The sequence below is a fragment of the Rhineura floridana genome, chromosome 4 (assembly GCF_030035675.1).
Source record: "Rhineura floridana isolate rRhiFlo1 chromosome 4, rRhiFlo1.hap2, whole genome shotgun sequence".
In the NCBI taxonomy this organism is placed as follows: Eukaryota; Metazoa; Chordata; class Lepidosauria; order Squamata; family Rhineuridae; genus Rhineura; species Rhineura floridana.
Genome location: NC_084483.1, coordinates 46251880 through 46279418, shown reverse-complemented (window position 1 = coordinate 46279418; position 27539 = coordinate 46251880). Strand labels below are relative to the sequence as shown.

Genomic DNA, 27539 nt, shown 5'->3' with positions numbered 1-27539 from the left:
TCAGTAATTCAAACTTTCTGGGGGGATATTGGCACCTTGAATACAAAAAATAAAAATTGGATTTTGATTATGTTCAAGTCATTATGCATAGGATTGTAGTCATAATTTTTACATATTCATTTTGAAAATTTCCCCCTTGACAGTACCAATGTGTGCTGAACTTTACATTCGCAATCTTGCTTTATTGTTACCAAGTTACATTTTTAATAGAATATAATTTTCTAGAAGCCAATAATTATAAATTGCCCAAAAAAACTCTGCCTTAAAAGAAAGTCACATAATACTGCAGGGGGAAAACTGCAGCTACTGTGTTATATGATTCTCTTTACATTTTAATGCGGGGTATCTTCATTGCATATTCATTGCAGATGATGTCTAACTGAGCTGACAGGAACACTTCTGTTTACCAGTGCTGACTAGAGTTTGAATTAGGTCCAAATAGCCTATGAGATGTCCCAGCATACTGCTACACAGTCAGATGCTGCCTATATTAGGCGAAACACTACACATTTTTGGGAACAATAAACTGGGATATACATTCTCCATTAACACATATTTGCATCCATGAAGGTCAAGGAAGTTCTGCTCATGTTAATAGAGTGAACTGGGTGCACAAGCAGGGGTAGAAAAGGAAAGCCAGTGTCATGTCCTTAATAATGAATTCTTCTTTAGGTTTCTGTCTCTATTTAAGGTGTGTTTTAAGGTTCCTTCAGATACTATAGTTCAGGCATATAATCGACTCCATGCTGTGTTCCTCCTATGCAACTTTGATAAAATATTATGGTAGGAAGTCACATTGCCCTAGCTTTCCAGAATAGTGGTGCTTATATAGGAGGAACCATGACATCGGCTCACTTCATATCATCCAGGTGGTCTTGAAGTCACTGGAGTGCTGTTAGAAAGCAGATTTGCTGGTGAACTGACATGTTATGGAGGATGAACAAAGGGCACCTCCATTATACACTTGGAATGTTTTATAAGAAATCTTGACTTTCTTAACTTGAGCTGATTTAAAGGGGAATGTGTTTATGACTGAAAGGATTGGACTCTTCATTAGATTTATTAAACTTTTCATTGCTCAAATCAGGTAGAACTGAGATGGGATGATAAACAAGCTATATCCCATTTGGTTGATTACATATTTTTATGGCAATTATTATAATTCAGTGCTATAAATTATTATCAGTATGAAGTTTGAATTAATAATTACTTTAATACAGCTAAATATAAATGCCTCCTCTTAGACTTGTAGAAAATGAATTTAGAATGTCATATTTTATTTGAATTCATATGAAAATTAGAACATTGAAAATACAGTTAGAAACAAGCTGTTCTTACTTAGCAAGTAAAAAAGTCAAGTACAAATTGGTATAATACCAAAAATCTGAAATGCAATTACTCTCTTGATTTAGCCTCTATATCTTGATTGCGGACCCCTTTATGTGGATGAATTCCTCCCCCAAACCCTAGCTCCAGCCAGCCCCCACACGTCCAACCCTCCTCCACAATTTTATAAGAGGGCAAATGATATATAGAGCCAGATATCTTTTGTGCAGTGATACTCAAAGTCATTCTTGATTTCCCAATTAATATATTTTTGGAACCTTGATTGGAGACATTCTATACATATTCTAAACATTATTGTTTGTTATAGTTATTAATAATGCTATGCCTGTAGGGAAGGAACTGATTTTATTTATTTATGTTAAATTTATATGCCACCCTTCCTCCCAAAGTAGCCCAGGGTGGCATTGGCTGTCAATGACTTATCAGGCCATGTTCAAGGTCTTGTCATTGACATAGACTGAATAACATGGAACCAGCTTACCAGAAAGACTGCATCTCCAAATACAGACCTGTTTGACCACTTAGATCATCAGATAAAACCCTGTTGATGATATTACAGCCATTTTCCATGGTTTTCCCTGCTGTATGGAACACCCTTTCCTCTGTGATTCATGGGGCACTATCATGATCTGACAACAAACCATTTTGCCCACGCTTTTCCACAGTATCTGTGTATCTCTGCTGCTGCATTTGCTATTTATGTTTTTATGATGTAGCGAACAATTTTGTGTCATATTATTTTGCTTAATGGTTTTATATCATGTCTTTTATGTCATGACTTTCTTTATGGTGTACTCTGCTTAGATTTTTTTAAAGCAGCTGAGAAATAAATAAATAAAACAGTGGATTATGATAAGCTGTCTCCCATCTAATACAGTTTTCTGTATAATAATGAGAACAGAAGAATTATTAATGATGCATGCTAATTTTGGTAACATTGGGATGTACTACTTATTAATTCTGAAGGTCACTTGCAGTGCTGCCACATTATAATCCAGTGATCTCATTTTAATCATTCCATCTAATAATGAATGCAGGTGGCTGAATGTTTATCAATCTGGAATTGAAGCAGAGCCATCCAAAAGCAAGATAGTGGCTTCTGCATACTAGAGGAAGCCCTTGATAAGTAGATAGCAGAAGTACATAAGCATATGAATTAAAAAAACACTTAAAATTAAAAAAAAAACCTGTCTGCTAGTAACCTGAGATCTTACACAGTATTGATGGCAGCTGAACCTATTGTGGAGGTGGGGTCAGGCAAGCTGTGTGAGTCTATCTCAACTCTATGGTTGGGAGCAGTTTGATACACAGAATGTTTGTGTCTCAGTTGAAAACAAGGGAAGGGAAGGCACTAGATCAAAGAAAATTAAGAAAAAAGGCTTCTCAAAGTGCACCCCAAGTTTATTGTAGTAGTTAATTCCCAATTCCGTTCAGAAAATATTTTCCTACTTCAGAATTTTTTTTTATCCTGCAGAAAAATATTATTGAGGCTTCCTTCTTGGCCAAATACAGCTCCTTTCCCTAAACTTAATAATAAAAACAGTACATTAGACTTTCACACTTTCAGCAGTTTGGACACTGGGGAATCTCAGGCAGAAGTGGACTGTGCAGCCCCGTGGTTTCTTGGCTGAACCTGGTCCCAATTCAACCATAAACCTTTCAGTCAAGGGAGAAGAGGAGCAGCCCCAGAATTGACAGTACTGTGGGGATTGCAAATGTTCTCACAAAGAGATTGCAATGGAGTATAATAAGCAACAAGTGCTTGGTACTTGCATTTGGTATTGGTCAGGGAGGAGATGGGGGAGGGGTCTCAATTAGTCCACAGGTCTTATTGTTGTGTAAACCCGCTGTAACAGTTGAAGCAGCAGTAACTTAAAGCTACTTTCTCAGCATGTAGCCTCAGGCAGGAAATCAATGAAGTCACAAAGTTTCCAAAAATCACATCTGACAAGAATTTTCTTTTTTCCTGGCATTCAGTACAAGAGTGACTGGATTTTTCTTTCCCTTTTTGTAGTGATATAAATTAAGATTTCCTGTGACAAAATGGTTTATTATGTATGAGTGTAAAATCTCAAGTATCTCTTTGTGGTTCATTTATTCTAAAACATTATACAGGTTTTACAGATTCTATCATGCAACTTCTTATTTAACTCTAGTTATTGGTGCCTACAGAGTCTGTTGAAAGTCATAGACTGGAAGCCTATGGCTTCCAATCTACTTCTGTGAAGCAGCTGTAGTCATCTACTGCTTTTCACAGATCAGCATTTGAAATTCAGATCTGCAACAAGCAGAAGGAACGTGTGCTTCTGAAAGATGTTTTCCAAGCAGAAAGCTCTGAATATTCAGTTGCAGAATGAAAATGACATGGATAGAGCATTGCTTCCTGATTGGAGCTATGAAACTCAAGCTGAACCTCTCATGGTGTTCATCCAGTGGCACCTCTTAGTGCCAACCATCGCAGGGATTATATCTGATGAGAAAAGATATTCAGGGAATAAGCAAAAAATGATTAAACATATGGCCTGTGGAGGTGAGCAACATTTTATATCTTTTTACCACATATTAAAGGGGTGGTAAATAAAGAACCTGGACATCTCTTAACATATGGTCCACCTACAGATTATCCAACACATTTTGTGTGGTTGACATTACTGAAAATGTTTTGTATTAACTGAGTTTTGTGTAATGTGTGGTGTGATCTGTTTATGCTGTACTGGTGAAACTCTGCACTCCCGGGGATAAAAAAACCCTCTTTTTTAAATATGCCTTCGTGGTATTTAAAGGTATGGATATGCTGAACTGAACCTGTAATACAATCACTGCATTTCACTGGAAAAAATATTTTTACAGGGGGTAAAGAGCAATGGAGCTTTAAAGCTATGAAGTCAGAAAAATAACTTTTTAATTGTCAGTTGGTGTTTTATGATAAGGTGGCTTTGGCTATGGCACCAGAGATAAAGGATTACACTGTACATTTTCTGCAAATTCTATTGAATTACCGTCAGAAGCCTTAATTTCCATTACCTTCCCTCTGAACTCTTGTTATTTGAATATAATTCAAATTATTTTAATGGATTATGCTATTTGTAATACACATTTGAAATACAAACTCTCTTTAGATGCTGCTTTTGAGCTACTGCAATACCTTTAAGAATGTGTTTAGCAAATTTCAGTACACTAGTCAAATCCTGGCTTGGAGTATAAGTACTTTGAATAGTGGATACTAAATACTGTGAACAGAGTTTAACTCATAGAAAGGGATTCCCCACCACCCCCTTTGTTCTGCAGCTTCTTTCACCACTCATATATAGCTGTTCCATTAGATCCAAGTCACTGTAAATTATAAACACAATATTCTGACATTTCTCAGACACAGCCACTCTGGACTCCTTTGGGGGAAGGTGAATTTAATAAATAAATAAATATTTCAGAATCTGATTATGAATATTAAATGATGTATTTTTATGTGGTGAAGGCATTGTATTACACTTCTGAATTATTTGTTTCTCAGTCCATTGATAATTAGAACAAATGTAAAAGGTCATGTGGTAGAATCTCTTTCAACTTTTTGTTTTTAAGATCAGCCTCAAAATGATTAGCTTTCATGGACTTTGGTGGTAGGCTCTAAGAAAGTTGCACTAGTTTTAAAATATATTATTAGAATGGATGTGTTAAGTTGTGAGTAAATATTAATTACATTTCTTAAGATCCAAAATGGCTGATCATTTTTGATGGTCAGTAAAGTTTGGTGGGAGAATTAAAATTTCAATAAGAAAAAAAATCATTTCTATAAATGATTTAGATAGTACTGAATTATTCTTATCATAAAGGAAGCATCAGGTGCTCTTGAGCTGGCAACTCCACAAACAATTCTTAATCAAAACTCTATTTTCTTTTTCATATTGACTAACTGAAATAGGTCCCAATCCTGCTAAAGGTATTGGGTGGTATTCAACAAACTTGTTCCATTAGTGTAAGGACTTTTGGCTGTGCAACAGAACGTCCCCTCCCTCTCCTCTCCCTATGTGCACCCTCAATCTGTCCTGGGGGTTTGCTGAACCCTCTGGAGCAGATTTGGGGAGGAGTGAGTGCACATGAGATGGGGAGAGATGAGAGTGCAGAGGTTCTGTTGCACAAGTGGTAATCCTTGTGCTAATGGAATGAGTGCATTGGATACCACCTTCTGATGTGAAGATTTTTACTACTGAGAGGAAATAACTGAATTTTTGGTGTGTGGCAGGTGAATGCTGCATCCACTATTAACTCCAGGAAATAACTGACCCAACAGTGGTTTGGGGTGGGTGAAATCAGGCCACAATTTTATTGATTACAGTGAACAAGTGAAATTGGCATGTCAGTAGGGTGAGGATCTAGCTTTCTTCAGCCCTGCACTGAGGGAACATTTCCCACCTGGCAAGCAGCTCAGGTGGGAGCACCCATGGGAGTTGCAGAGCATTTAGATCCCAGGTGTGATGCAAGCCATAAATTAAATAAATTAAATTAAAATAAATAAAATAAATAAAATTATTATTATTATTAAGCCAGGATACTTGGGCTCCTGCTATACAACCAGTGGGAGAGGGTGCATGCTGTATGAGACCTGGCCCCACCCAAGCAGGGGCATTGCTCATATGTCTTCCGCACCAAACTCCTTATGGGGGTCCCTCTTTATGTTTGATTCTGCCCAATGACATTTCTACCACGAGGGAGGGGAGAAGTGCTTCCCAACCCACTGCCAGTCCCACTCGCACACTACAACCAAGGAATCAAGTACTGAGTGATGCCTCACCCCTTTCTTGCCTCTCACAAGATCACCTGAGATGTTTGGTGGCCTCACAAGGGTCAACATGCCCATTGCCAGGGTGATGCACTCCATCCCACAAATGGTGGCTGCTGTCACCAGCTGCTGTATTAGAAATTATTTTTTCATGCTAATCATTGCCCTCACCTAGGGACTGAGAAGGTATAAAAATGTATTATTCAACCCTTGTGGTATTGCCTTTAAAGTTATTTTCTACAGAAACAATAATTAAGTGTGGGTATAGGAGTACAGACTATGTAAACAAACACAAATTATAATATACCCACATGTAATAGATCACTGGAATTGAACTCTGGCATATGGTCAAGTAAATTTGAATATGATTTGATTGTAATATTTGTCCCAGTTACATATTAACTAGCTAGCATAGTTTGGATTCCATTAAAATATTTTTTATTTTTTACCCTCTTCAACACAACTGTAAATATTCACCAGTGCACAGGCATTGTGGCACTGGAGATATTTTAAAATTGTTCTTAAAGCACATCACATTCATTATTTTGAAACATTTGTCCACTTAGAAAGGTTGGTAACCAAATGAGAAATTGGTATGTTGTTTGTATTTTTGAAATGGTTTGCACCAGACAGACAGAGGGGAGTTATTTTTCCTCACAAAATTGAACAACACACACATACAGTACTAAATTCACAACTGATCACACGATCTGGCAGCAGAAAATCAACAGAGAAACCAAGGATTTTAGCATAGCTGAGATTGGGCAGTAGTTCACCCTCCCTCCAAAAAAGCAAAAAAAACCCTGGTGTTCCTGCTCTTTCTGACTCCTGTCTTCTTTGGTGAGCTATCTTTAAAAGTTTGTAAATATTTTAAACATTGATTTGCCAATGTTAATACAATTCTTTTATCTATTTATTTATTTGATGTGTTTACTCTATATTGGAGCATAAAGTGGCTTACCATAAACCAAATAGTAATCAGTAAACAAGGCTGCAGGGACAGACAGAATGTCTCTCAAGGGGAAGTTCCATAGATGGGACACCACCACTGAGGATATCCTGTCTTGTGTGTTACCACACTCTTAACTTCTGTTATGGATGGGACCACATGCAGGATATCTCCTCCTGATTGTAATTCCTGGGTCATTTGGACACTCCCTCAAATCCTTGGGTCCCAAGTCATGTAGGGCTTTGTATAACTAAACCTTGAACTGGCCTCCATAGCTCACTGACAAGTTTAATGCTTTCAGGATCAGGGTGATATGATCTTTTTTGGCTGTGCTCACCAGCATCAGCTGGGCACTGGGCACCAGCTGTAGCTTCCAGATTGTCTTCAAGGATAGGCCCATGTTTGCCCATATTGCCAAGGGTGTAGTGTATGACTAGAAGAGAGTTACAGCAGCTCTGCAGTGTTAATATTGCACATTAGAAGAAGGGCTGATCCTGGTTTGGATGTCCCATGCTGCAAGTTGTAGCAAAGGACAGCTTATTGAAATTAAGCCCTCAGGTTCACATCCCCATCCCATCCCATATCCAGTGCTCAATTGCATGTGTGTGCTTCACTCTCCTTCCATTCAAATGGGTTGTGTTTAAATATTTTAAAACTTTTTTAAAGGTTTTCACATGAAAGAAAAAGTAGGAACTCTTGTCTTTGCTGATTTCTTCTGTTGGGGGAGAGGGACATGATGATACCCAGTCAAAATTATTTTATAATCCCATGTTCCTTCACTTCAAGCAAAAAGAAAAACAAACAAAAATCTGTGGTTGAATCTAGACTATCAGAGCGCAGAACTCTGCATCAGGCAACTTTCACAGATTTCTCCTTCCCAATGAAGCTCTCTCCACCCTGCCCCCCAAAAAGCCTGGAACAGAACGGGAGGTGGTGTTGGAGGTTGCAGTGTGGGGTAAGGAGGGCAAGTCTTGATCCACCCTATATTTTTATTGAAAAAGAAAAATTTTCACACAATTTATATAGAAAAAAAAGGATGACATTCAGAAATAACAGTTGAGTCATGGTTTTGTTATGTGCCTTCAAGTCGATTACGACTTATGGCGACCCTATGAATCAGCAACCTCCAAGAGCATCTGTCATGGACCACCCTGTTCAGATCTTGTAAGTTCAGGTCTGTGGCTTCCTTTATGGAATCAATCCATCTCTTGTTTGGCCTTCCTCTTTTTCTACTCCCTTCTGTTTTCCCCAGCATTACTGTCTTTTCTAGTGAATTGTGTCTTCTCATGATGTGTCCAAAGGATTACAACCTCAGTTTCATCATTTTAGCTTCTAGTGACAGTTCTGGTTTAATTTGTTCTAACACCCAATTATTTGTCTTTTTTGCAGTCCATGGTATGCACAAAGCTCTCCTCCAACACCACATATCAAATGAGTTTATTTTTTTCTTATCCACTTCTTTCACTGTCCAACTTTCACATCCACACACAGAGATCAGAAATACCATGGTCTGAATGATCCTGACTTTAGTGTTCAGTGATACATCTTTGCATTTGAGGACTTTTTCTAGTTCTCTCATAGCTGCCCTCCCCAGTCCTAGCCTTCTGATTTCTTGACTATTGTCTCCATTTTGGTTAATGATTGTGCCAAGGTATTGATAATCCTTAACAAGTTCAATGTCCTCATTGTCAACTTTAAAGTTACATAAATCTTCTGTTGTCATTACTTTAGTCTTTTTGACGTTCAGCTGTAGTCCTGCTTTTGTGCTTTCCTCTTGAACTTTCATCAGCATTCGTTTCAAATCATTCCTGGTTTCTGCTAGTAGTATGGTATCATCTGCATATTTTAGATTATTGATATTTCTCCCTCCAATTTTCACACCTCCTTCATCTTGGTCCAATCCCGCTTTCCGTATGATATGTTCTGCGTATAGATTAAACAAATAGGGTGATAAAATACACCCCTGTATCACACCCTTTCTGATTGGGAACCAATTGGTTTCTCCATATTCTGTCCTTACAGTAGCCTCTTGTCCAGAGTATAGGTTGTGCATTAGGACAGTCAAATGCTGTGGTACCCCCATTTCTTTTAAAGCATTCCATAGCTTTTCATGATCTACATAGTCAAAGGCTTTGCTGTAATCTATAAAGCACAGGGTGATTTTCTTCTGAAATTCCTTGGTCCGTTCCATTATCCCACATATGTTTGTGGTATGATCTCTGGTGCCTCTTCCCTTTCTAAATCCAGCTTGGATGTCTGGCATTTCTCGCTCCATATATAGTAAGAGCCTGTGCTGTAGAGTCTTGAGCATTACCTTGACTTGCATGGTATATTAAGGCAATAGTTGGATAATTACTGCATTCCCTGGGATCCCCTTTCTTTGGAACTCGGATAGATATTCCAGTCTGTGGGCCATTGTTTAGTTTTCCATATTTCTTGACAAATTTTTGTCAAAATTTGGACAGATTCAGTCTCAGTAGTTTGTAGCAACTCTATTGGTATGCCATCAGTTCCTGGTGATTTGGTTCTTCCAAGTATTTTAAGAGCAGCTTTCCCCTCACATTCTAAAATTTCTGGTTCTTCATTGTATGGTTCCTCCGTGAATTAGTCTGTCACCCTGGCTTCTCTTTTATAGAGTTCTTCAGTGTATTTCTTCCATCTTCCTTTTATTTCATCTTGATCAGTCAGTGTGTTTTCCTGTTGATTATTCAACATCCCTACTCTTGGTTTAAATTTCCCTTTCATTTCTCTAATCTTTTGGAACAGGGCTCTTGTTCTTCCCTTTTTGTTGTCCTATTTCTATACCATAACTATTGTAATAGTTCTCTTTGTCCCTATGTACTAGTCGCTGTATTGTAGCGTTTAGGGTTCTGACCATGTTTCTGTCTCCTTTTTCTTTTTCTTTCCTTCTTTCTTTAACCATTTTAAGAGTTTCGTCAGTCATCCATTGAGGGCTTTCTCTCTTTTTAACTAGAGGTATTGTCTTTTTGCATTCTTCCCTGATAATCTCTCTGACTTTATAGTTTAAATCCTCAAACCTGTTCCTTATTTGATCTTTATATTCTTCTAGGATGTTATTTAAATGTATTTTGGCATTATGGTTGCTTTGTTCTTCTTCTTTAGCTTTACTCTGATTTTCGATACAACCAGTTAATGATCTGTACCGCAATCTGCTCCTGGTCTTGTTTTTGCAGAAATATGGAACTTCTCCATCTTCTGCTACCAATTATATAATCAATTTGATTCCTATATTGACCATTCGGTGATGTCCACATGTACAGTCTTCTTTTCGGTTGTTCAAAAAATGTGTTCGCAAGAAACAAATTATTGGCTTCTCAGAATTTGATAAGTCTTTCTCCTGCTTCATTTCTGTCTCCTAAGCCCCTTTCCCCATAATTCCTAGTTCTTCTCTGTTCATTACTTTTGCATTCCAATCCCGCATGATTATCAGCACATCTTGTTTTGGTGTGTGATCAATTTCCTCCTGTACTTCTACATAAAATCTCTCTAATTCCTCTTCTTCTGCATTGGAGCATAGACTTGGATGATGGCTATGTTAATAGGTTTCCAGTTTAATCTCATTGATATCACTCACTCAGACCTTGCGTTGTAGCTCCTAATTGCTTTTGCTATATCACTTCTCACTATTAAAGCAACCCCATTTCTTCTTACTTTCTCATTTCCTGCATAAAATATTTTGTAGTTGCCTGATTGAAAATGTCCCATTCCCGTCCATTTTAATTCACTCATGCCAAGTATTGTAATGTTGATACATTTCATTTCTTGGTTGATAATTTCTAACTTTCCCTGGTTCATGCTTCTCACATTCCATGTTCCTATTGTGTAAGTCGTACAACTCCGGACTCTTCTTTCACATCTGTGCGCATCAGCCTCTGGGCTTCCTTTCAGCTTTGACCCAGCTGCATCATTAGTCAGAGCGCCACTCGTACTTGTCCTTTGTTCTTCCCCAGTAGCTCGGTGAGTGCCTTCTGACCTGGGGGTCTCATCTTCCAGCACTATCTTGTGTTGCAGTTTGAATACTCTGTTCATAAGGTTTTTGTGGTAAGAGGTATTCAGAGGTGGTTTACCATTGCCTTCCTCTGAGTTTGGATGCATCTTAGTCTGGTGTCTCAGCTTTTATTTATTTTATTTATTTATTATTTCAATTTATATACCGCCCTTAGCGAAATAGCTCTCAGGGCGGTGAACAAACCATTCCGCCTTGGGTGCCCCTGCTAGGTGTTTAGCCTTTTGGTCAAGACTCTTGATTGCATTGCTCTTAGCTTCTTCAACACTCTCAAACCTCCTCACCACATTAAGGTGTGCATCCTAAAGGGAGTGAGTCATGGTAGTTGGTATATTACTATAATAATGGGTCTTAAGTTAGTTACAGTATAAGCTTATCTAAATCGAATGACATATGCTTCTCAGGAAAACATTTAATTAATCAGACATTATTTAGTCTTTCGATATTGATCATACATTATTTTCTATGGGCTACTCCTATGTGCACCCCAGGGGAAGGAAAGAAAAGACCCAAAGGAAGCCGGTCTGACTGTGCAGGTTTAGCAAGGAGGTGTATTTGAAAGAGAGAGGGAGCTTGGAAACTCTAGGAGTTGTAGTTTTGAGTCTCAGAAAGAAGTATGTCGTCCTGTGTGACATGCTTCCTGAAGAACTCCAAGTCCCAGGGTCCCTTAATTCCTGGTGTGTTTGCTGCACAAAAGCAAGCAGAAGAAGAAATCTGTGGCATCCAGCTTGCAAGAGGAGGAAGGAAGAAGGACCTCATCAGGGGAGTTGTGTTGAATAGCCACACTGGGAGCTAGTACTGCTGATATGCCCTAACAACTACAGTCCACTGAAACCTCAATTATACACTTTCCAGATTTTGTTAAAAAAGTGTAATATGTTGTTTTGTAAGCCATATTATCATTGCTGTGTATAGTACAGTACTAATATAATTCTCTGAAACAGCAGTTGTTGACAATTAAGAGAGACCTTGTGAGTCTTTTCCATGAACCAGCAGATTACATGGACCTGATCTGTGTCAGAGGAATTCTCACCCATCTGAAAAATGCCAAGGGGACAAAATCCTTAAGCAATTTAGGACGCAATCCAACTTGCATTTATGCCGAGCTGAGGGGAGTTGGATACAGTGGATCTCCTGCTGAGCTGGCTGGGTCCCAGCTCAGTCGGCCTACGCTGGTGAAAGTCCCTCAGCCTGACTCAACTGAGACTGGCATAAGTGGAGCCAGTGTAAGCTGCCGTAAGACCTGAAAAAGGGGTATGTTGGGGATGTGTCAGGGGAGGGGCCAAGGGGAGGGGAGTTAGGGCACATCCAAGTTGTGTTTGGAGTGCTCCAACAGGTCACAATAGAGGCAAAAGTACACTGGGGAAAAAGGTCGGTCTAAGAGAATATTTGCAATAGAAGTCAATGGAGAGGGCTTACTCACCAATAGAGGTATTTGGGAGAGCAGGCTTTTACTTTCTGATCCCTGTGAGCTCCTGACTGAGGCGGCATGCAGCCAACCCAGAGGATCCTGAATGACAATTGAATGCGGTGGAGCTATTTACATCTGTAAATAGTTACTGAGCATTTAGTTTTTCTTCTTCCAGTTAAATGCAATTTGGGCTAATATATATATATATTGAATACTATCATGACCTATAATGCAAGTGGTAAATATTTTGGAGGATAGAAGATGGATGATGGTTTAATAACAAAAGAAGAAGAGGAAGGAAGGAAGGAAGGAAGGAAGGAAGGAAGGAAGGAAGGAAGGAAGGAAGGAAATAAAAATGGTGGTTTGAATAATGATGAATTTTTTTTCTTGTGGTGTTATAGATAATTTGACTTACTGTGCACACCCTTCTTTGCTTTTACATGAAACTGATTTTTTCTAAACTCTTTTCATATCCCTTCACTTTTTAATTATTATAGTATATTGCATTATAATATAAACTTATTTAACTTTTCACTTTTAAAAGGTAAATCTTTCTATATATAACATTTGCAATTTTTATTTTAGCTCTCCACATCATTGTAGTATATCATTTTTAAAACTCTGAATGTGTATAGAAATGCATGTCCAGACTTTAAAAATGGTCAACTTTTATAATGTGAGGCTTAGAAAAATAATAAAAATATACATCTAGTTGTCATTCTATATATTTGTGTAGTCTTGCAACCCGCAACATTAATTTTCAGTGACAAATACATTTCTCTGTATTTACTTGATTAAAAATTCTATTTGATTAGAAAAAGAATTACTATCAAAAATTGTAATTGCTAAAACACTGCTACAATGATTAAATATCCTCAGCTTGGTCAAATGTATACTGCACTCTAAAGCATACTTGCAAAAATGTAGCTGACAAATGTGTTCCTTTCTAATTCTAATAGGTCATAAAGCTTGCGTTTGAAGAATTTGAGCTGGAAAGAGGGTATGACACCCTGACAGTAGGAGATGCTGGAAAAGTGGGAGATACCAGAACAGTGTTGTATGTGTAAGTGCATGTCATTTTTCATTTTTACTTTTCGTATTACATTCTCTAAGGAAGGTTCCCTCCTTTTATCCTTCATTTTTAATTATTTTTGGTTGAAAGTGAACAGGAATTTTTCAGTCTAAAAACCACTCAGAAAGTACATATAGGGAGCAGGAAATTTTCACTAGGATAAGACATAACCTAAAAAAATAATAATTGAGAGCAAGTAAAAACTTTTCATGCAAAAACTGTTAACATTGTACAGATCAGACTTTGGGGGATGGAGGGTGGAGATAATGTCTTTTGTCTTAAGATTGTTAAAAGGCCTACTGTTAATTTTAGCATGAAAATCCTTGCCCTGCTGCCACATAAAGTAACCCTGCTTTACGTGCTTTATTCAATAAAGTTGTGGTCCTATTTCATCATAAAACCTGTGTTGGCTGTGTTATTCCCATTGTTAAAGGGGGGTATGACATGCACCTGCCAGTCAATCCAAGCCTCGAGCCCTTGGTGCAGGGTGCCATTTGTAGGGCAGAGCATGCCCCCAGACAGCGACGGTATGTTGGTCGACTCTGCATTCCCTCAGCAAGGGCTGCTGGAATGAAGCAGATCCTTGCCGTATTGCCATGCCAACCCCACTTTACTTGCGTTGATCAATAACATTGTGGCCCTATTTCACCCATAAATTCTGTGTTGGCTGTTCTATTCCTGTTGCTGGGGGGGGGGTGCAACATGCTCCTACCACACAAGAGGATTTACTATGTTTTGTGTTCAGTTATACAGCCTTCTTTTAAATACTGGGCTCAAGGAAATAAATGTTCTCTTTGCAGCCTTTGCCACCACACCCGCAAAGAAGATTCAGAGACATAATATTGGTGAAATGTTATATTTATTCAAATATAACTATCCTCCTTTGGAGGAACTGCAGTCAGATTGTCCGAATAAAGGAAATTAAACTAAATCAAACCAATTCAAACCGCTCGGGCAGGTGAGGGCAAAACTCCGTCTGGTAGGGCAGAATCCCTCCAGTCCTCAGGGCATGTCAGAAGCCATCGACCAAGGATGGGGAAGCAATTCTGTCCCTCCTTGCTGGCTGACCCTTGGGTGTGCACCCCACCTCCGCATTGTGGCCCTGCTGTCCTGGCATTCACCCCAATGCGCAAGTGAGTTCACAAGGGCACCCCCAGGTCCCCCCCATGTAACAAGCAGTGGTGGTTTCCTAAAAGGTGCCCTTTGCCCAATAATGCCTCAGTATACCTGTTGTTTACCCCCGTCTTCCTCACCTACCCGAACTCCACACCAATAAGGCAAGCTGACCTCACCACTCCTAAATCGGAATGATTTAATTTAACATGTAGTTATGATTCATTACTAACTAAAATGTGAGTAGGGATACTTTTAAAAAAACCTAACTTGCACATAAGAAGCTGGTGGAAGATGGCTGCTGGCAGGCAGGTCCACTAGCGAGCTCTGGAGCTCATACCCACCTCGCCTCTTTTTTTGCTATCTTTAGAGATATTCTTTGGAAATTTTTATTCTGGAACCTAACAGCATCAACAACACCTATTTTTTGAAGGCTATGGAACCATTTTATCAGCAAGAAAACAGACTCTTTATCAGCCGGTGAGTCACAACTCTGCTTCGCATTACTAACTCAAGGAATATAATTTACCATAACAAAATCTAAGGATTCCTAAGATAAAACTACTTAGCCTTGGAGTCAACAATTTATAATTATACCTCCGTTCATCTTAGAGTTTAAAAGGCAAACCTTATAGTTTTTAAAATGGTTCAAACAAGGAAAAGATGTTATGAACATGACCATAAATCAGAACAGGTTTTGGAAGAATCTGGGAATGGGGATCAACAGCTTAAAATTACAAACTTCTTTTTACCAACCAAAGCGGATAAGACAAAGAGAAATGCGTCACGATCTATTGAGAAAACCCCTTCCCAAATCGAAACAGAACAATTCTGTTCCTGCTTGAGTGAGGAATTCCAGGCAAGGGATGACCCAGAAATTATACAAAGCCTGGTGTATGGAACATCCACAGATCCCCTTTTTGGGCAGACGCATACACCTAGTCTGATCAACTCTCTGCTGCAGGTACCTGAAAGCAAGGAGACGCCATCTTCCTCTCTGTACAAGGACACTGACTTACATTCCCCCTTAGACATTCTGTCTACTGTGCATGCTACAGACATCGACAGCCAGACTCCCATTTTTACTCAATCACAGCCATCTGCTGCCTGCTCTACAGAAGTTACTGAAACCACGGAACTGGCACAAATTGGCCAAAAACTACTTCTAACTGGCCAAAAATGTCTGCAGTTACAATTAGCCATTGTGGCAAAAGAGACTGAAAACATCAAAGCTTTTTTGGAAGAAACAAACAACCTTCTAAAATCATTTATGGAAGAACTATCCAAACTATATTTGAGCCTAAACTACACTCTTCCCCCCCACAAAACAACAACAACACTGAAGTGTGCAAACAGAAAGAAACCTCGTATTGCACCTAAGGAGAAAAAATCCAAAAACATAAAAAATTACAAACCGCCAAGGAGTAAGAAGATGAACTTTCAGAAACTTTTTAAAGTACTTAAAGCTCAACACCAAACAGCTTCGCAAACAAAGAATTTATCTGCTTCATCTACAGCGAGAACACCCCCTAGATCTTATTGCAAAGCCTTACCAGAAAGCAAAAAAAGTCCAAATCTTCCAGAGCTACTTACTCACCCCAACCCGAGGTCCTATAGCGGAATATGCTCTACCAATAACAAGATTTCACGACGAGAGAATACAAATGGGAATTGGCTTCTCAAATATAATTCAAACAAACTTGCACTGCTGAATCTTCCTCTTCTTAACATCAAAGAAAAAGTAAACATCAGGAAGCAAAGAGTGTGTTACGCCCTTCAGTCGTTAGGTGTAATGGATTTACGGCCTGACGATATCTCGTATGTGGAATTCCTTTACAACCCCTCAACAAAAACGTCTGCTTTACTTACCTTTAAATCGGCTGAGACAACAGCACGGATAATTGCAAATAAATCCCTTCTCAGCTACCATGGAATATCCGTTCAGAGACATTTCACAAACCTGGCCAGTCCAATTTCCTTGTTCACAAAGAGAACTCCAACAACAAACCTTATCTCTTCACATGAGAGGAGGAAGTTTTCCTCGAACAGCAGCAAAAATATATCAAACTCTGGAAACTTGGATCCATTCCTGGAACAGCTTCCTCTTAAAAGCACATTAAACATGAACTGCTCTTCTCTATCATTAGGACCAACTATGCTGGAAAAGAATTTATCCCCTTTGACTCCCCCAGCACAAGAAACATTAAACTTTGAAACACTTAACTCCATAAACTCTGATCTTATTATTTTGGATGAAGTAAGCTCCTCCCCACCACCAGCTCCCATTTTCGTTCCGTTACAGTCACCTCCTTCTCTGGTAAACAGTAAGGAAAATCAAGATCTTGCATTTGACTTTGCTTGTGAGGGAGAGGAGGAACTATTAAATAGTTTCCATACATTCACTGAGAATGAACAAAGTGAGGTCATAAACAAAATGCAGAATCTGTTAAACAATCTAAGGGCAAAAAGGACATGTTCCAGATACTTGGAGGACTATGAACTGAACTCACCTTCCAGCATTCAAGTTTCTCCTCTGAAAGTTCCCTTAAAGGTACTGCCACATTGTTACTCAAATGTTTGTAGACCTAGCACAATATGTGATGTGATAGTACATGAGGTTCCTGAACTGACTTGACAACCCTTATTAAATTCTAAAAACCCGATTCTATCCTGTGAATCTCCTGAAAAAATGGTAAACCCTCATTTCAGGACACCACAGCACTCACTCTGCAAATCTTATACAGCAAAGGAAATTTCTCATCCTACGAATCCAATTATTAATGCATGCCAGGTTTCTGTTCTCTCACCTAAGTTTACATTCCACCTTCTCTCCTGGAACATTGCAGGGTGGAATGCCAAACAAAAAATTCCTGACTTTATTACTTTTCTGAACAAATTTGACTTAATTTTCTTACAGGAGACGTGGTGTACCCTTAAATTAATAGTGGATGGTTTCTCTTGTTCATGTTTACCAGCGACCTATTCCCAACCCAGTTCCAAAGGCAGACCCAAAGGAGGCCTAGCCATACTCATTTCTACTTCTGTAACAGCTCGCTCTATAAGTTTAACCCCTTGTAAAAACATTGCACAGGCTGTTTTATTATCTTTTAGCACTTTTTCTCTTCTGTTAGTAAATGTTTATATTCCCCCTCATGCCTCTCGGGCACAAATTGACTGTGACTGGGACGTTCTTACCAATTATCTAACATCACTCGAGGCTAAATTCCCCAAAGCTCCTCTCATTGTTATGGGTGATTTCAACGCCAGGTCTGGCCCCCACAATGATGCGCTATTTGCTTCAAACCTCTGGGGGGGCGAGGACACCGCCCCATACCTCCCAGGCTATGCTAGGACTTCCAAGGACCCCAAGATAAATTATGGTGGAATATGTTTATACCGATTCCTTGCTAGACACAGCCTAATAATGTTGAACGGTCATAAGCAGATAGATTCATGTGCGGAATTTACCTACATTTCTGGCCTCAGGTGCAGTGTCATCGATTACGCCTTGATCTCGCATTCCCTGTTCAGGTTTATTTCGGACTTTTCTGTCGGCTCCAGACAGGATAGTGATCACCTTCCCCTCACCTTTTCCTTTTATCTACCAGAACGCGGTCACTTGCTCCTTACCCATAAACCAATGGCAAATCTAATCCACCCTACCCATAAAAGGACATTTTGGACTCCCACAGTAGCCTCTAATGTGGCCTTATTTCTCACTTCCCCCTCTGCCCTGTCCTTACAGAGGGAGATCATGCATGCTTCTGATTCATATTTAGCGTCAATAGCGTATAACTCCTTAATTACCAAACTTAAAGCCTCTATTATCCCACCATCTTCTTCCTTCAGGGCTCCTCCTACCACTGGTTTTCCCAGATGGTTTGATAAGGACTGTCTTGATGCTAAGAAACAGCTGAGACGGCTATACCTTCAATATCGACACCAAAATTTAACCACCCTGCCCCCTGAGTATTTTATTATCAAAAAATACTACAAGCATATGATAGTCATCAAAAAAAGGCAGGTGATGCATGAAGATTGGGAAGCCTTAATTCAAGCCTCCAGATCAAATAATTCGAAGTGTTTTTGGGAGCTGATTTCTGGTTCTATGAGCCCACTAAATCCGGCCCCTTGCCACATTTCCCCATACCTCTGGGAGAAATATTTTTCTGCAAACAACGAGACTGTAAATGCTGTTTCCTTTATTGATAATTTAACAAATCTTCCCACTTGGCCATCTGTAACCCAAAAAGAAATTATTGATTTGATTGCTAGCTTGAAATCCAGCAAAGCTCCTGGACCTGATAACATACTTTCTGAAATGTTGAAGGCGCACCAAGCTTGGTGGGCCCCTCTTCTAGCAAATTTCTTTACTCTGATCAATAATTCCGGATGCTTCCCTGAGTCTTGGCTTGAATCCATAGTTATCCCTATATTTAAAAAAGGGAACAAAGAGGACCCAGCAAATTACCGCCCAATTAGCCTCCTTTCCATTATTGGCAAACTATATGCCTGCTACTTAAAAGAGAGACTCTCATCTTGGTTGGAGGAGGATAATATCCTTGGGAGGGAGCAGGCAGCTTTCCGGAAAGGTAGGTCTGGGATAGAACACTGTGTGATTTTAAATCACTTAGCTGAAAAATACAAGAACCGCTGGGGTAACGGCCTGTTTGTTGCCTTTGTCGACTTGAAATCGGCTTTTGATTCCATCCCTAGGGAGATACTATGGGCGAAACTCGCAAAATCTACGATCGACAAGAGACTCCTCTTCTTAATTAGCCGTCTGCACCACCACACATCCGTTCGTGTTAGATGTAGTCGTGAAGGTCATCTCACAAACCCCATTACTACAACAAAAGGAGTTAGACAAGGCTGCATACTAGCCCCACTTTTATTTAATTTTTTCATGAATGATCTGTCCCTTTATTGTCAATCCCCGGACTTCCACCCCCCTAAGTTAGCAAACCTGCATTGTCCCTTGTTATTGTATGCAGATGACGCTGTTCTCCTTTCTGTTTCTAAAGTAGGACTCAAACGCCTAACTAAAGCTTTTATGAGTTTCTGTCATGATAACAAACTATCTATAAACTTTTCCAAAACTAAGATCTTAGCTTTTGCCAAGCACTCTCCTGCTCACGCATGGACAATTAATACCCATAAAATAGAACAGGTTTCTCATTTCAAATACCTTGGTATACTTTTTCATTCCTCTCTGTCCTGGAATCCCCATATCCGAGGGGCTATTTCTACTGCTCGCAACTCAGCCAGTGGTATTCGAAGGTTCTTCTTCACTAAAGGAGGACAATACATTCCGGCAGCCCTAAAGGTTTTTAGATCCAAAACTATTTCTCAACTTCTCTACGGGGTACCTTTATGGATTGGCGCCTTCAACTCTTCTGCGGAGGCAGTTCTCTCCTTGTTTCTCAGACAAATTTTTGGCGTTCCCAGGTGCGTTCCTGCGGCGGTCCTTAGGTTAGAATCTGGCCTAGTCTCACTTGAGTCTCAAGCGTGGTTGGCCGCCCTAAATTTCTGGTTTAAAATGTCTTATGAAAAATCTACTGGCTATCTCCCTTTACTCTGGGAAGACTCTTTTACCTCGAAATGGGCCCGTACGTTTACAAATTACCTTGCAAGTATTGGCCTCTCAATTGAACATCTGATGTGCCTCGCTCCAGAGACAGTTAAACATTCTATCCGGACTCGTATCAACGATATGGACTTCCAACGCTCCATAACTGCAGCCACCTCGACCTGCTCTCCTATTCACTTTGGTCTGAGCTTTGTGCCTATGCTCAGTGCCCCTTATCTGGAAACTCTTACGATCCCCAAATATCGTCTAGCCTTTACAAAGGCTAGATTTAACTGTCTTATCTCTGCCTTACTTGAAGGGAGATTTAAACGTATCCCGTATGCAAACCGATTATGCCTTTGTGGTGTCAGCGCCATAGAAACTCTCTCTCATGTCATCTTTGAGTGCGCCCTATATGACGATATTCGCTCCAAATTCATAACCCCCATCATAAATAAATACCCCTACAAACCGCTTAACTGTTTACTTTTACATCTTTTGTCAGCAGCTAATAAGGATACTATCTTGTCAGTTGCTAAATTTATTTTTGCGGCTCAATCAATTCGGAAGGCATCTATCCTTCCAGAAGCTTCCGCCACCCAACTGTAACTGTTTTCCTTGTTGTTTTATTGTTTTACTGTTTTAACATGACTGCAACTTTGTAACCTTTTATTATAAATGTATGTAGTTTTATTTATAAATGTCTTTTGGTCTATGACCGTATCAATAAAGATTGATTGATTGATTGATTGAATCGGAATGAAACAAATCCCTGCAGTATGAAGTAGGCAAAACAGGAGGGAGCTGAATTCAGACTCCCCCCAAAAAAAATCCTACTCAGCCCCAATCTGGTGACTAGTAAAGCTCATACGGTAAGGAGGGCGGGCAGGTGCAGAGGAAGCAAAGAGGCTGGGTCTGGGGTGAAGCTGGCTTATAAGCCTTGCTCAAACCCCCATCTTGATTGGCCGAACAGCCTCACACCATTACCCCCAACCAATCCCTCCTTCCCAGGAGAATTCACCCAACGTCTTCTTCATAGAAAAAGGGGGGCAAATTTGCCCCCGCCAAATGGCAGGAACGCCAAAGTCAGGTCCATGCAGGGTTGATTTGCTGATTCTCAGTGTCATCACAAAGACATTACCCTTCTTTTCTGTAGGGGTGTGTGTGTGTCTGTGTGTAATAAAGTAAGAAGTGATCATTCCTTCAAAGTAATATGTACACCAGAGCTTGGAAAAGTTACTTTTTTAAACTACAACTCCCATCAGCCCCAGCCAGCATGGCCACTGGATTGGGCTGATGGGAGTTGTAGTTCAAAAAAGTAACTTTTCCAAGCTCTGATGTACACTGTGTTTTAGAAAAGAAAGAGGCAGGCACGTGGGGAGGGACAAAGCAATCAGCTGGGATCAGTATTCAATTCACTGGTTAGGACATCTGTTATCAATATTCTGAATGTTTTTCTGAATGCAAGAAGAATCCAAACTTAACCCCTGGGGAAATAACATGTTTTGATTTGTGTATGTTGACACATCTATTTGCACCATTTCATTATTTCAACACCTGAGAATGTTATATGATAAAGGCTAACCTCTAATAAGGACTTAGATTGATCATAGCTAATACTTTTTTGCCACTTTCAAAAAGGTACTCTAGTGTCTCAATAATTGTGTTTGGATTAAAGTGTACTCAGTCTTGATATAAGCCACAGTTGAAAACCAATGTCAAGGCTTCATATCAGCATCTGATTGTTGTGTAGTGGTGGAAGGGGGGATTAACAAAGGATGAATAATTCTGTTGCTAGCTAGTAACAAAACTTTAATTTCTCCTTATGTGTGGAAGTAAGAAACAAGTACAAAATATTTTGAAACCATTCAAAAGTAATTACCAGTATTTCAGGAATGATGTTTGTAGGTAATTCTTAATTATATTTAAAGAAATATATTTGCATAGTATAAAGCAAAGAACTGCAAATTTAAACTGACTAGCAGAGCAATCCAACTCAGGGGAAGCTGGTGAATATGGTACCGGCACAAGAGGAGCTGTCAGGAAGGTCGGCAGCATTGAATTGCCATTCAGAAGCGTCCTGGCTGGCTGAACCGGCTGGTTCAACCGGGAGCTGCACACAGGGACTGGAAAGTAAAAGCCGGCTCTTACAAATATCCCTACTGGGGAATAAGCACTCTCCATTGACTTCTATTGCACTTAGACCTTTTCCCCAGTATAACTTTTGCCTGGATTGGGACCTGCAGGAGCGCTCTGAACATGAGTTGGATGTGGTCTAAGCCCTCTCCTATGACATGCCTCCAGAACACCCCTTTTTCAGGCCTTACATTGGCTTCTGCCGGCTTCCCTTCTGTGGAGCCGGGATGAGGGGCTTCTGCCGGCATAGCCCCACATAGCACGGCTGAGCCCAGGACCCTGCTGGCCCAGCTGGGGTCCATCGTATCCATCTCCCCTCAGCCCAGTGTAAATAGCAGTTGGATTGCACCCTTACACATTTTAAAATATTAAACATTTGCTTGCTTGATTACTATCTAGGTATTAGTATATATATTGGCCATGGTTGGCCACACTTTTTCCGAAGTTCTCTGATCCTTAGGAGTGGATTCTGCTGTGTGTGTCCATGCGTGCAGAAGGTTGCAGAGAGAAGAGAACAGTAAAGCCCTGTTGGATGAGTGGCTTTAGATTGTAGCTATTGAGAGCTAAAATGTATACCTGCTCTTGCTCTGCCAAATGTGTGTTCTCTTCACCTATATAATTTAACTTTTATACTTTTATAATAATAGTAGAACCAGTCAGTGCAGGGGAAGTTCCTGTATTTGCTCTTCCAGACTTAGGAGAGAGGTAATTCAGGCTTGCAAATTCTCTCAGAGTCAGTCCACACAATCAAGCAGCACACATTTTCTAGATAGTGACTCCCTTTTGAAATGGTCATTCACAATTATGCTGTTCCTCATGTAAGTTTACAACTAACGTTTTTTTTAAATAATGTTTTGTATTGAGTATTTAAATACTCCACCTCACCCCCCCATATTATTAATATTTCTATTGCAATTTTCACATCACTGAATGCTTTGCAATTCTTGTCTTTTTTATGTTTGCAATCTTTTGGATTTGAGATGAAGGATAGTGACATTCAGAGGCCACCCAGTGTGCCACAAGGCTGAGCTGGTGACTTTTGCATGTACCTTTTCAAATAGTACAGACTACCTCAATTATTTTCAGGGTCAGATTACTTCTGTGGAGCTTGCATTAACATTTTGGGTTTACTCTATGCATCATTTTTCAGTGATTTCCTCTTACTAGGATTTTTAAAAAAATGTTTGTGGAAAATATAGGAGTTCCTTCCATGTTGCAAATGGTGCAAAAATGAATGGTGGTGTAGTCTGCTGGATGCATTTGTTAAGTATAAGAAAGTTCATAGGGAAAGTGCACATATCATTAAAAGGCAAGAGCATGCAGATGTATTTCAGGAAGGACAATTGCCTTGGTTGTATTCCTCTCTTGAGAGAACAGAATGCTTTGGTTTCCTCAATAAAATTCAGTAATTGTTATCTCTACCCACATCACTGCTGACAATCCTATGTTGCTCACATTGCCTTATTACTCTATGGACTCCTGATCTTGCAAAATATGTTGACTCTTTCATCTCGTTTTAGTCTCTGATATCAACATGCAAACATACCAGAATCTGAAGTGAGTTCGTGGCATTGTAGTTCCAGGATATTTGTTCTAATATGTTTGTTCTAGTTTGAATTTGTTTGACATTTCACTACACAGTCAATCATTCTGTATCTCAAAGACTCAAGTTGCAGATCATACTCCAGTTATAACAAGGTAACACCTGTGTGTCTGTACATGACTGTACTTTTTTTTTTTTAATCTGCAGGCTGACTGGATCTAGTGTTCCTGATCTTATTGTTAGTATGAGCAACCAGATGTGGCTCCATTTGCAGTCTGATGACAGTATTGGTTCACCTGGGTTCAAAGCTGTTTATCAAGGTAAATTACTGATTGAATGAATAAATGAGCCACTCTAGGTGAATACACAATGGCCTGTGCTAGACCCATAAACTAGAACTGTGCGCTACAGCATGCAGCCAATGCTGCTTCATGCGAGTTGCCTGTGTACTGGGGATGGACTTTCTGAAAGGTAAAGGCTGATAGGCTGGAAAATTGCACATTCTAAGAGGAAATTGAAATTCTGAAAATAAGAATGCTGATTATCATTTGTGTCAAACATGAATCCATGCTTTATTTTCTGATGGTCAGATTCATACATTCGGCAAATGAATGCTTACAAAGGATTACATCCACTTGGTCCTCTTTTTGGGGAGGGCAGGGAGTAGCATTTGTGTCTATGTAATTAAGCCATTATAAGTATTTTCATATCAGATAGTATAGAAATTTGTGTATGTGTTCCGCAAAAGTGCCTTTTTTTGTACTGTAGGTGTATCCAGGATTTATTTCAAGTTTGAAAACACACTCTTCCAGTGGTCAGGTGTCTACATGGCTGTTTGGTGGTTGTTTTATTCTTCACATTATACAGCCCTTCCTGCTTTCACATCCTTAGCGGACTATATCATCGGAAGGGGTTGAATATCTGTTGCTTCCAGTAGGCGATATTTCTGTATTGTCGAAAGCTTGGTGCATTTGCTGTCAGTCAAATACGTCAGTTCTACAGGGGCTCTCGCTGCTTGGTGGCTGTAAAGTTATTATGTGAGAAGCAGCTGTGGAATTTGTTCTCTGGGGAATTCATAATGAATACAGTTTGCAGTTGAAGACTGTTCTGTCCACTTTAAACAAGTATCGTGCTCATGAGAAATACTTTAGAAGAATAGTTTGCTACAAGTGCAGCATAATTCTGGATCAGAACAAAAGAAAAGCAATGCGAATTGGCCTATATGCTGAAAATCAATAATCACTCATGGGTGGAAAATATTGCAGTTTATCTTCTAAGCAGTGCATCCCACTGCTCCTCCACCTCCATTCAATGTTTCTTTTACAACACTCATTACATTCTGTGACTACTGAGCCAAGGACTAGATGATTCTCCCCTTATGTTTTTGGTTTTTTGTTTAACTGTACTTTTGCAAAAGTTGGGATTCCCCAGAGTATGCTGATGCATACCTCCTGTTTCTCAGATGTCCCATTTTGACTACAGTACTGTTGGCACTCCCCATAGTGAGCCCTTTTTCTGGTTCATTGCAAAATGCACTCCCTATTCTTATAGGGATGTACCAGAGATCCATCTGTGGACAGGATTGGGCAGAAGCTGATTTTCCTGCTCCTTTTTCTCCCTGACAGTCCTCAGGTTTTTCCTTTGAGGGTCAGGGGACCCTGCTGAATCTGTACGAGACATAAAAGCAAATCACATCATCCCAGTAGTTTCTCCATGATCATTCTAGTCCATCAAAAGGCCATTTAGTGCATAGATTGTTACTGAGTCACAGTGGGTAAAATATTATTGCTAACCTTGTTCTGCATGTAATATGGAAAGCTACTCAATAGAATGAAGAGTTTCAAACATGAAATATGATTCTAGATTAAAAAATTAAACTACTATTTTCTTTTAAGAAAAAAGGTTTTGAAACTTGAATCCTTAAATTCTTTAACTTTATAGGGACGGGTCATAGCTGAGTGATAGATCATCTCTTTGTATGCAGAAGGTGATAGGTTTAATCCCTAGCATCTCTGAGTAGGGCTGGGAAAGGTTCCTGACTAGGGATGGAGGAGAAATTTGATTCAGTTTGCATTTAAAGCCAAATCTATCAAATTCACACTTTCCAAAACAATATAAAAGAACCGAAAGACAGCTATCCTTGGAAATTCACACTTATCTGAATTTTGTGATGCAGTTCAACCAACCAATGTTTACAAACATTCATATATTGGGGAAAATGTGCATAGAAATGAATGAAATAACATACAAAATGCATTATGATAGTGGTAACTGCTAGCAAAAAAAATGTTTTGACAGTAGTGGTAATTGCTTGCAAAAATTACTGAAAACTGCATACAAAGTCTGTTTATTAGGAGAAATTCACACTAAAATGCTGAAGAATTAACATGAAGATTTTCTTTTTAAAAAATTATAAATTGCTGGAGAAATGTGGAGAACTGAATTTAAGACTAGAAAAAATGAGAAACTGAGAGAACCAAATTGTAAGATCTTGCCATCTCTACTCCTGTCTGAAACCCTGAAGAGCCACTACCAGTCAGGGCCCCTCGAGACTGGTATTTTATTGTGGGTGAATTCTTCAACATGTTCTTAACACAATAATAGGACATTGGGGTGGATTTATTCTGCTTTATTAGTTGTTCTTGATGCTTCTTGAATGCTACCACATTATTGCTCTCTGAAGAAACTATTTAACACAACAAAAGCCAGGCTTTTGTAGCACCTTTGTGATATAAAAAGTTATGGGATTTCAGCAGGAAGTTACAGGATATGCGTTGACTGGAAACGAAGCAGTGTGACCACATGAAACCATTGAAGGTGCAGTCAGTATTGTGTCTGACTGCCCCAATGGCATTGTGAGCACAAATAGTAATGGATGTGCAATAAAAGAGATGTCTGGAGGGCCCCCCAATATAGACAAAACTGAACTATATGGAGCAAAAGTCTGACTCTATAAGACAGCTTCCTATGTTTCTAACCCATTTTATGCAACTTTATGCTCGATTCCATTGATTGTGATAGTTTTAGGAAATCCTAAATCTTCATTGCATCATGATCTCTCTGCTATCCTTTCGATGCCTTTTGAAGACTTTCCTCTTTCAACAAGCCTTTTAAGTTGAGACCTATCCCAGTCTGCATCTGTGTTAGAATTGCTTGTTAACATGTTTTTTAATAATGTTTTTAACGCTTTTTTAAAAAGATGTTTTTAAAGCTTTTTTAAAAAGATGTTTTTAAAGCTTTTTTAAAAAAAATGTTTTTAATGTTGTTTTGTTTGAATGTATTTTAAGGTCTGTTTTTATGATGTTTTAAAGTTTTTTTTAGTGCTTCTGTTTGTTGCCATGGGCTTCTGCTGGGAGGAAGGGTGGGATATAAATAAAATAATAAATAAATAAAATAATGCTGCATCATGACTCTTCCTGGCAGATTACTAAAATGGAAGACAGGCGTGCAGGTATGTGGAACAGTTTTTCCATGAGTGAATCATATGGGAGGGCACAGTGTATGGGTTTTTTCCCAGATTGCTGATTCCATGAGAAATATTTATGAAATTGGCTCTACCCACATGACTGCATAATTTAGATGCAGTCCTCAACCA

General features: G+C 39.3%; 2 protein-coding genes across 10 annotated transcripts in view; one reads left to right on the top strand and one right to left on the bottom strand.

Annotated features, from left to right (window-relative positions):
- Nucleotides 1–16997, bottom strand: part of LOC133383035 (uncharacterized) — a 117633-nt gene extending 100636 nt beyond the window's left edge. For 4 of the 9 annotated variants that reach the window (XR_009762154.1, XR_009762153.1, XR_009762155.1 and 1 more), the window contains exon 1: nt 16566–16959. Coding sequence is in view for 6 of the 9 variants with exons in the window: in XM_061622903.1 (XP_061478887.1) it covers nt 16566–16647 (82 nt within the window). In the remaining 3 variants the exon portion in view is untranslated. Of the gene's footprint in view, nt 1–16565 lie in introns of all 9 variants that reach the window. The other 5 variants (XM_061622901.1, XM_061622902.1, XM_061622900.1 and 2 more) reach the window with 3 other exon arrangements.
- Nucleotides 1–27539, top strand: part of CSMD1 (CUB and Sushi multiple domains 1) — a 1745606-nt gene that overhangs the window by 1245392 nt on the left and 472675 nt on the right. The window contains exons 11-12 of the mRNA XM_061622907.1: nt 13471–13574; nt 24152–24264. Coding sequence (XP_061478891.1) covers nt 13471–13574; nt 24152–24264 — 217 coding nt within the window. The remainder of the gene's footprint in view (nt 1–13470; nt 13575–24151; nt 24265–27539) is intronic.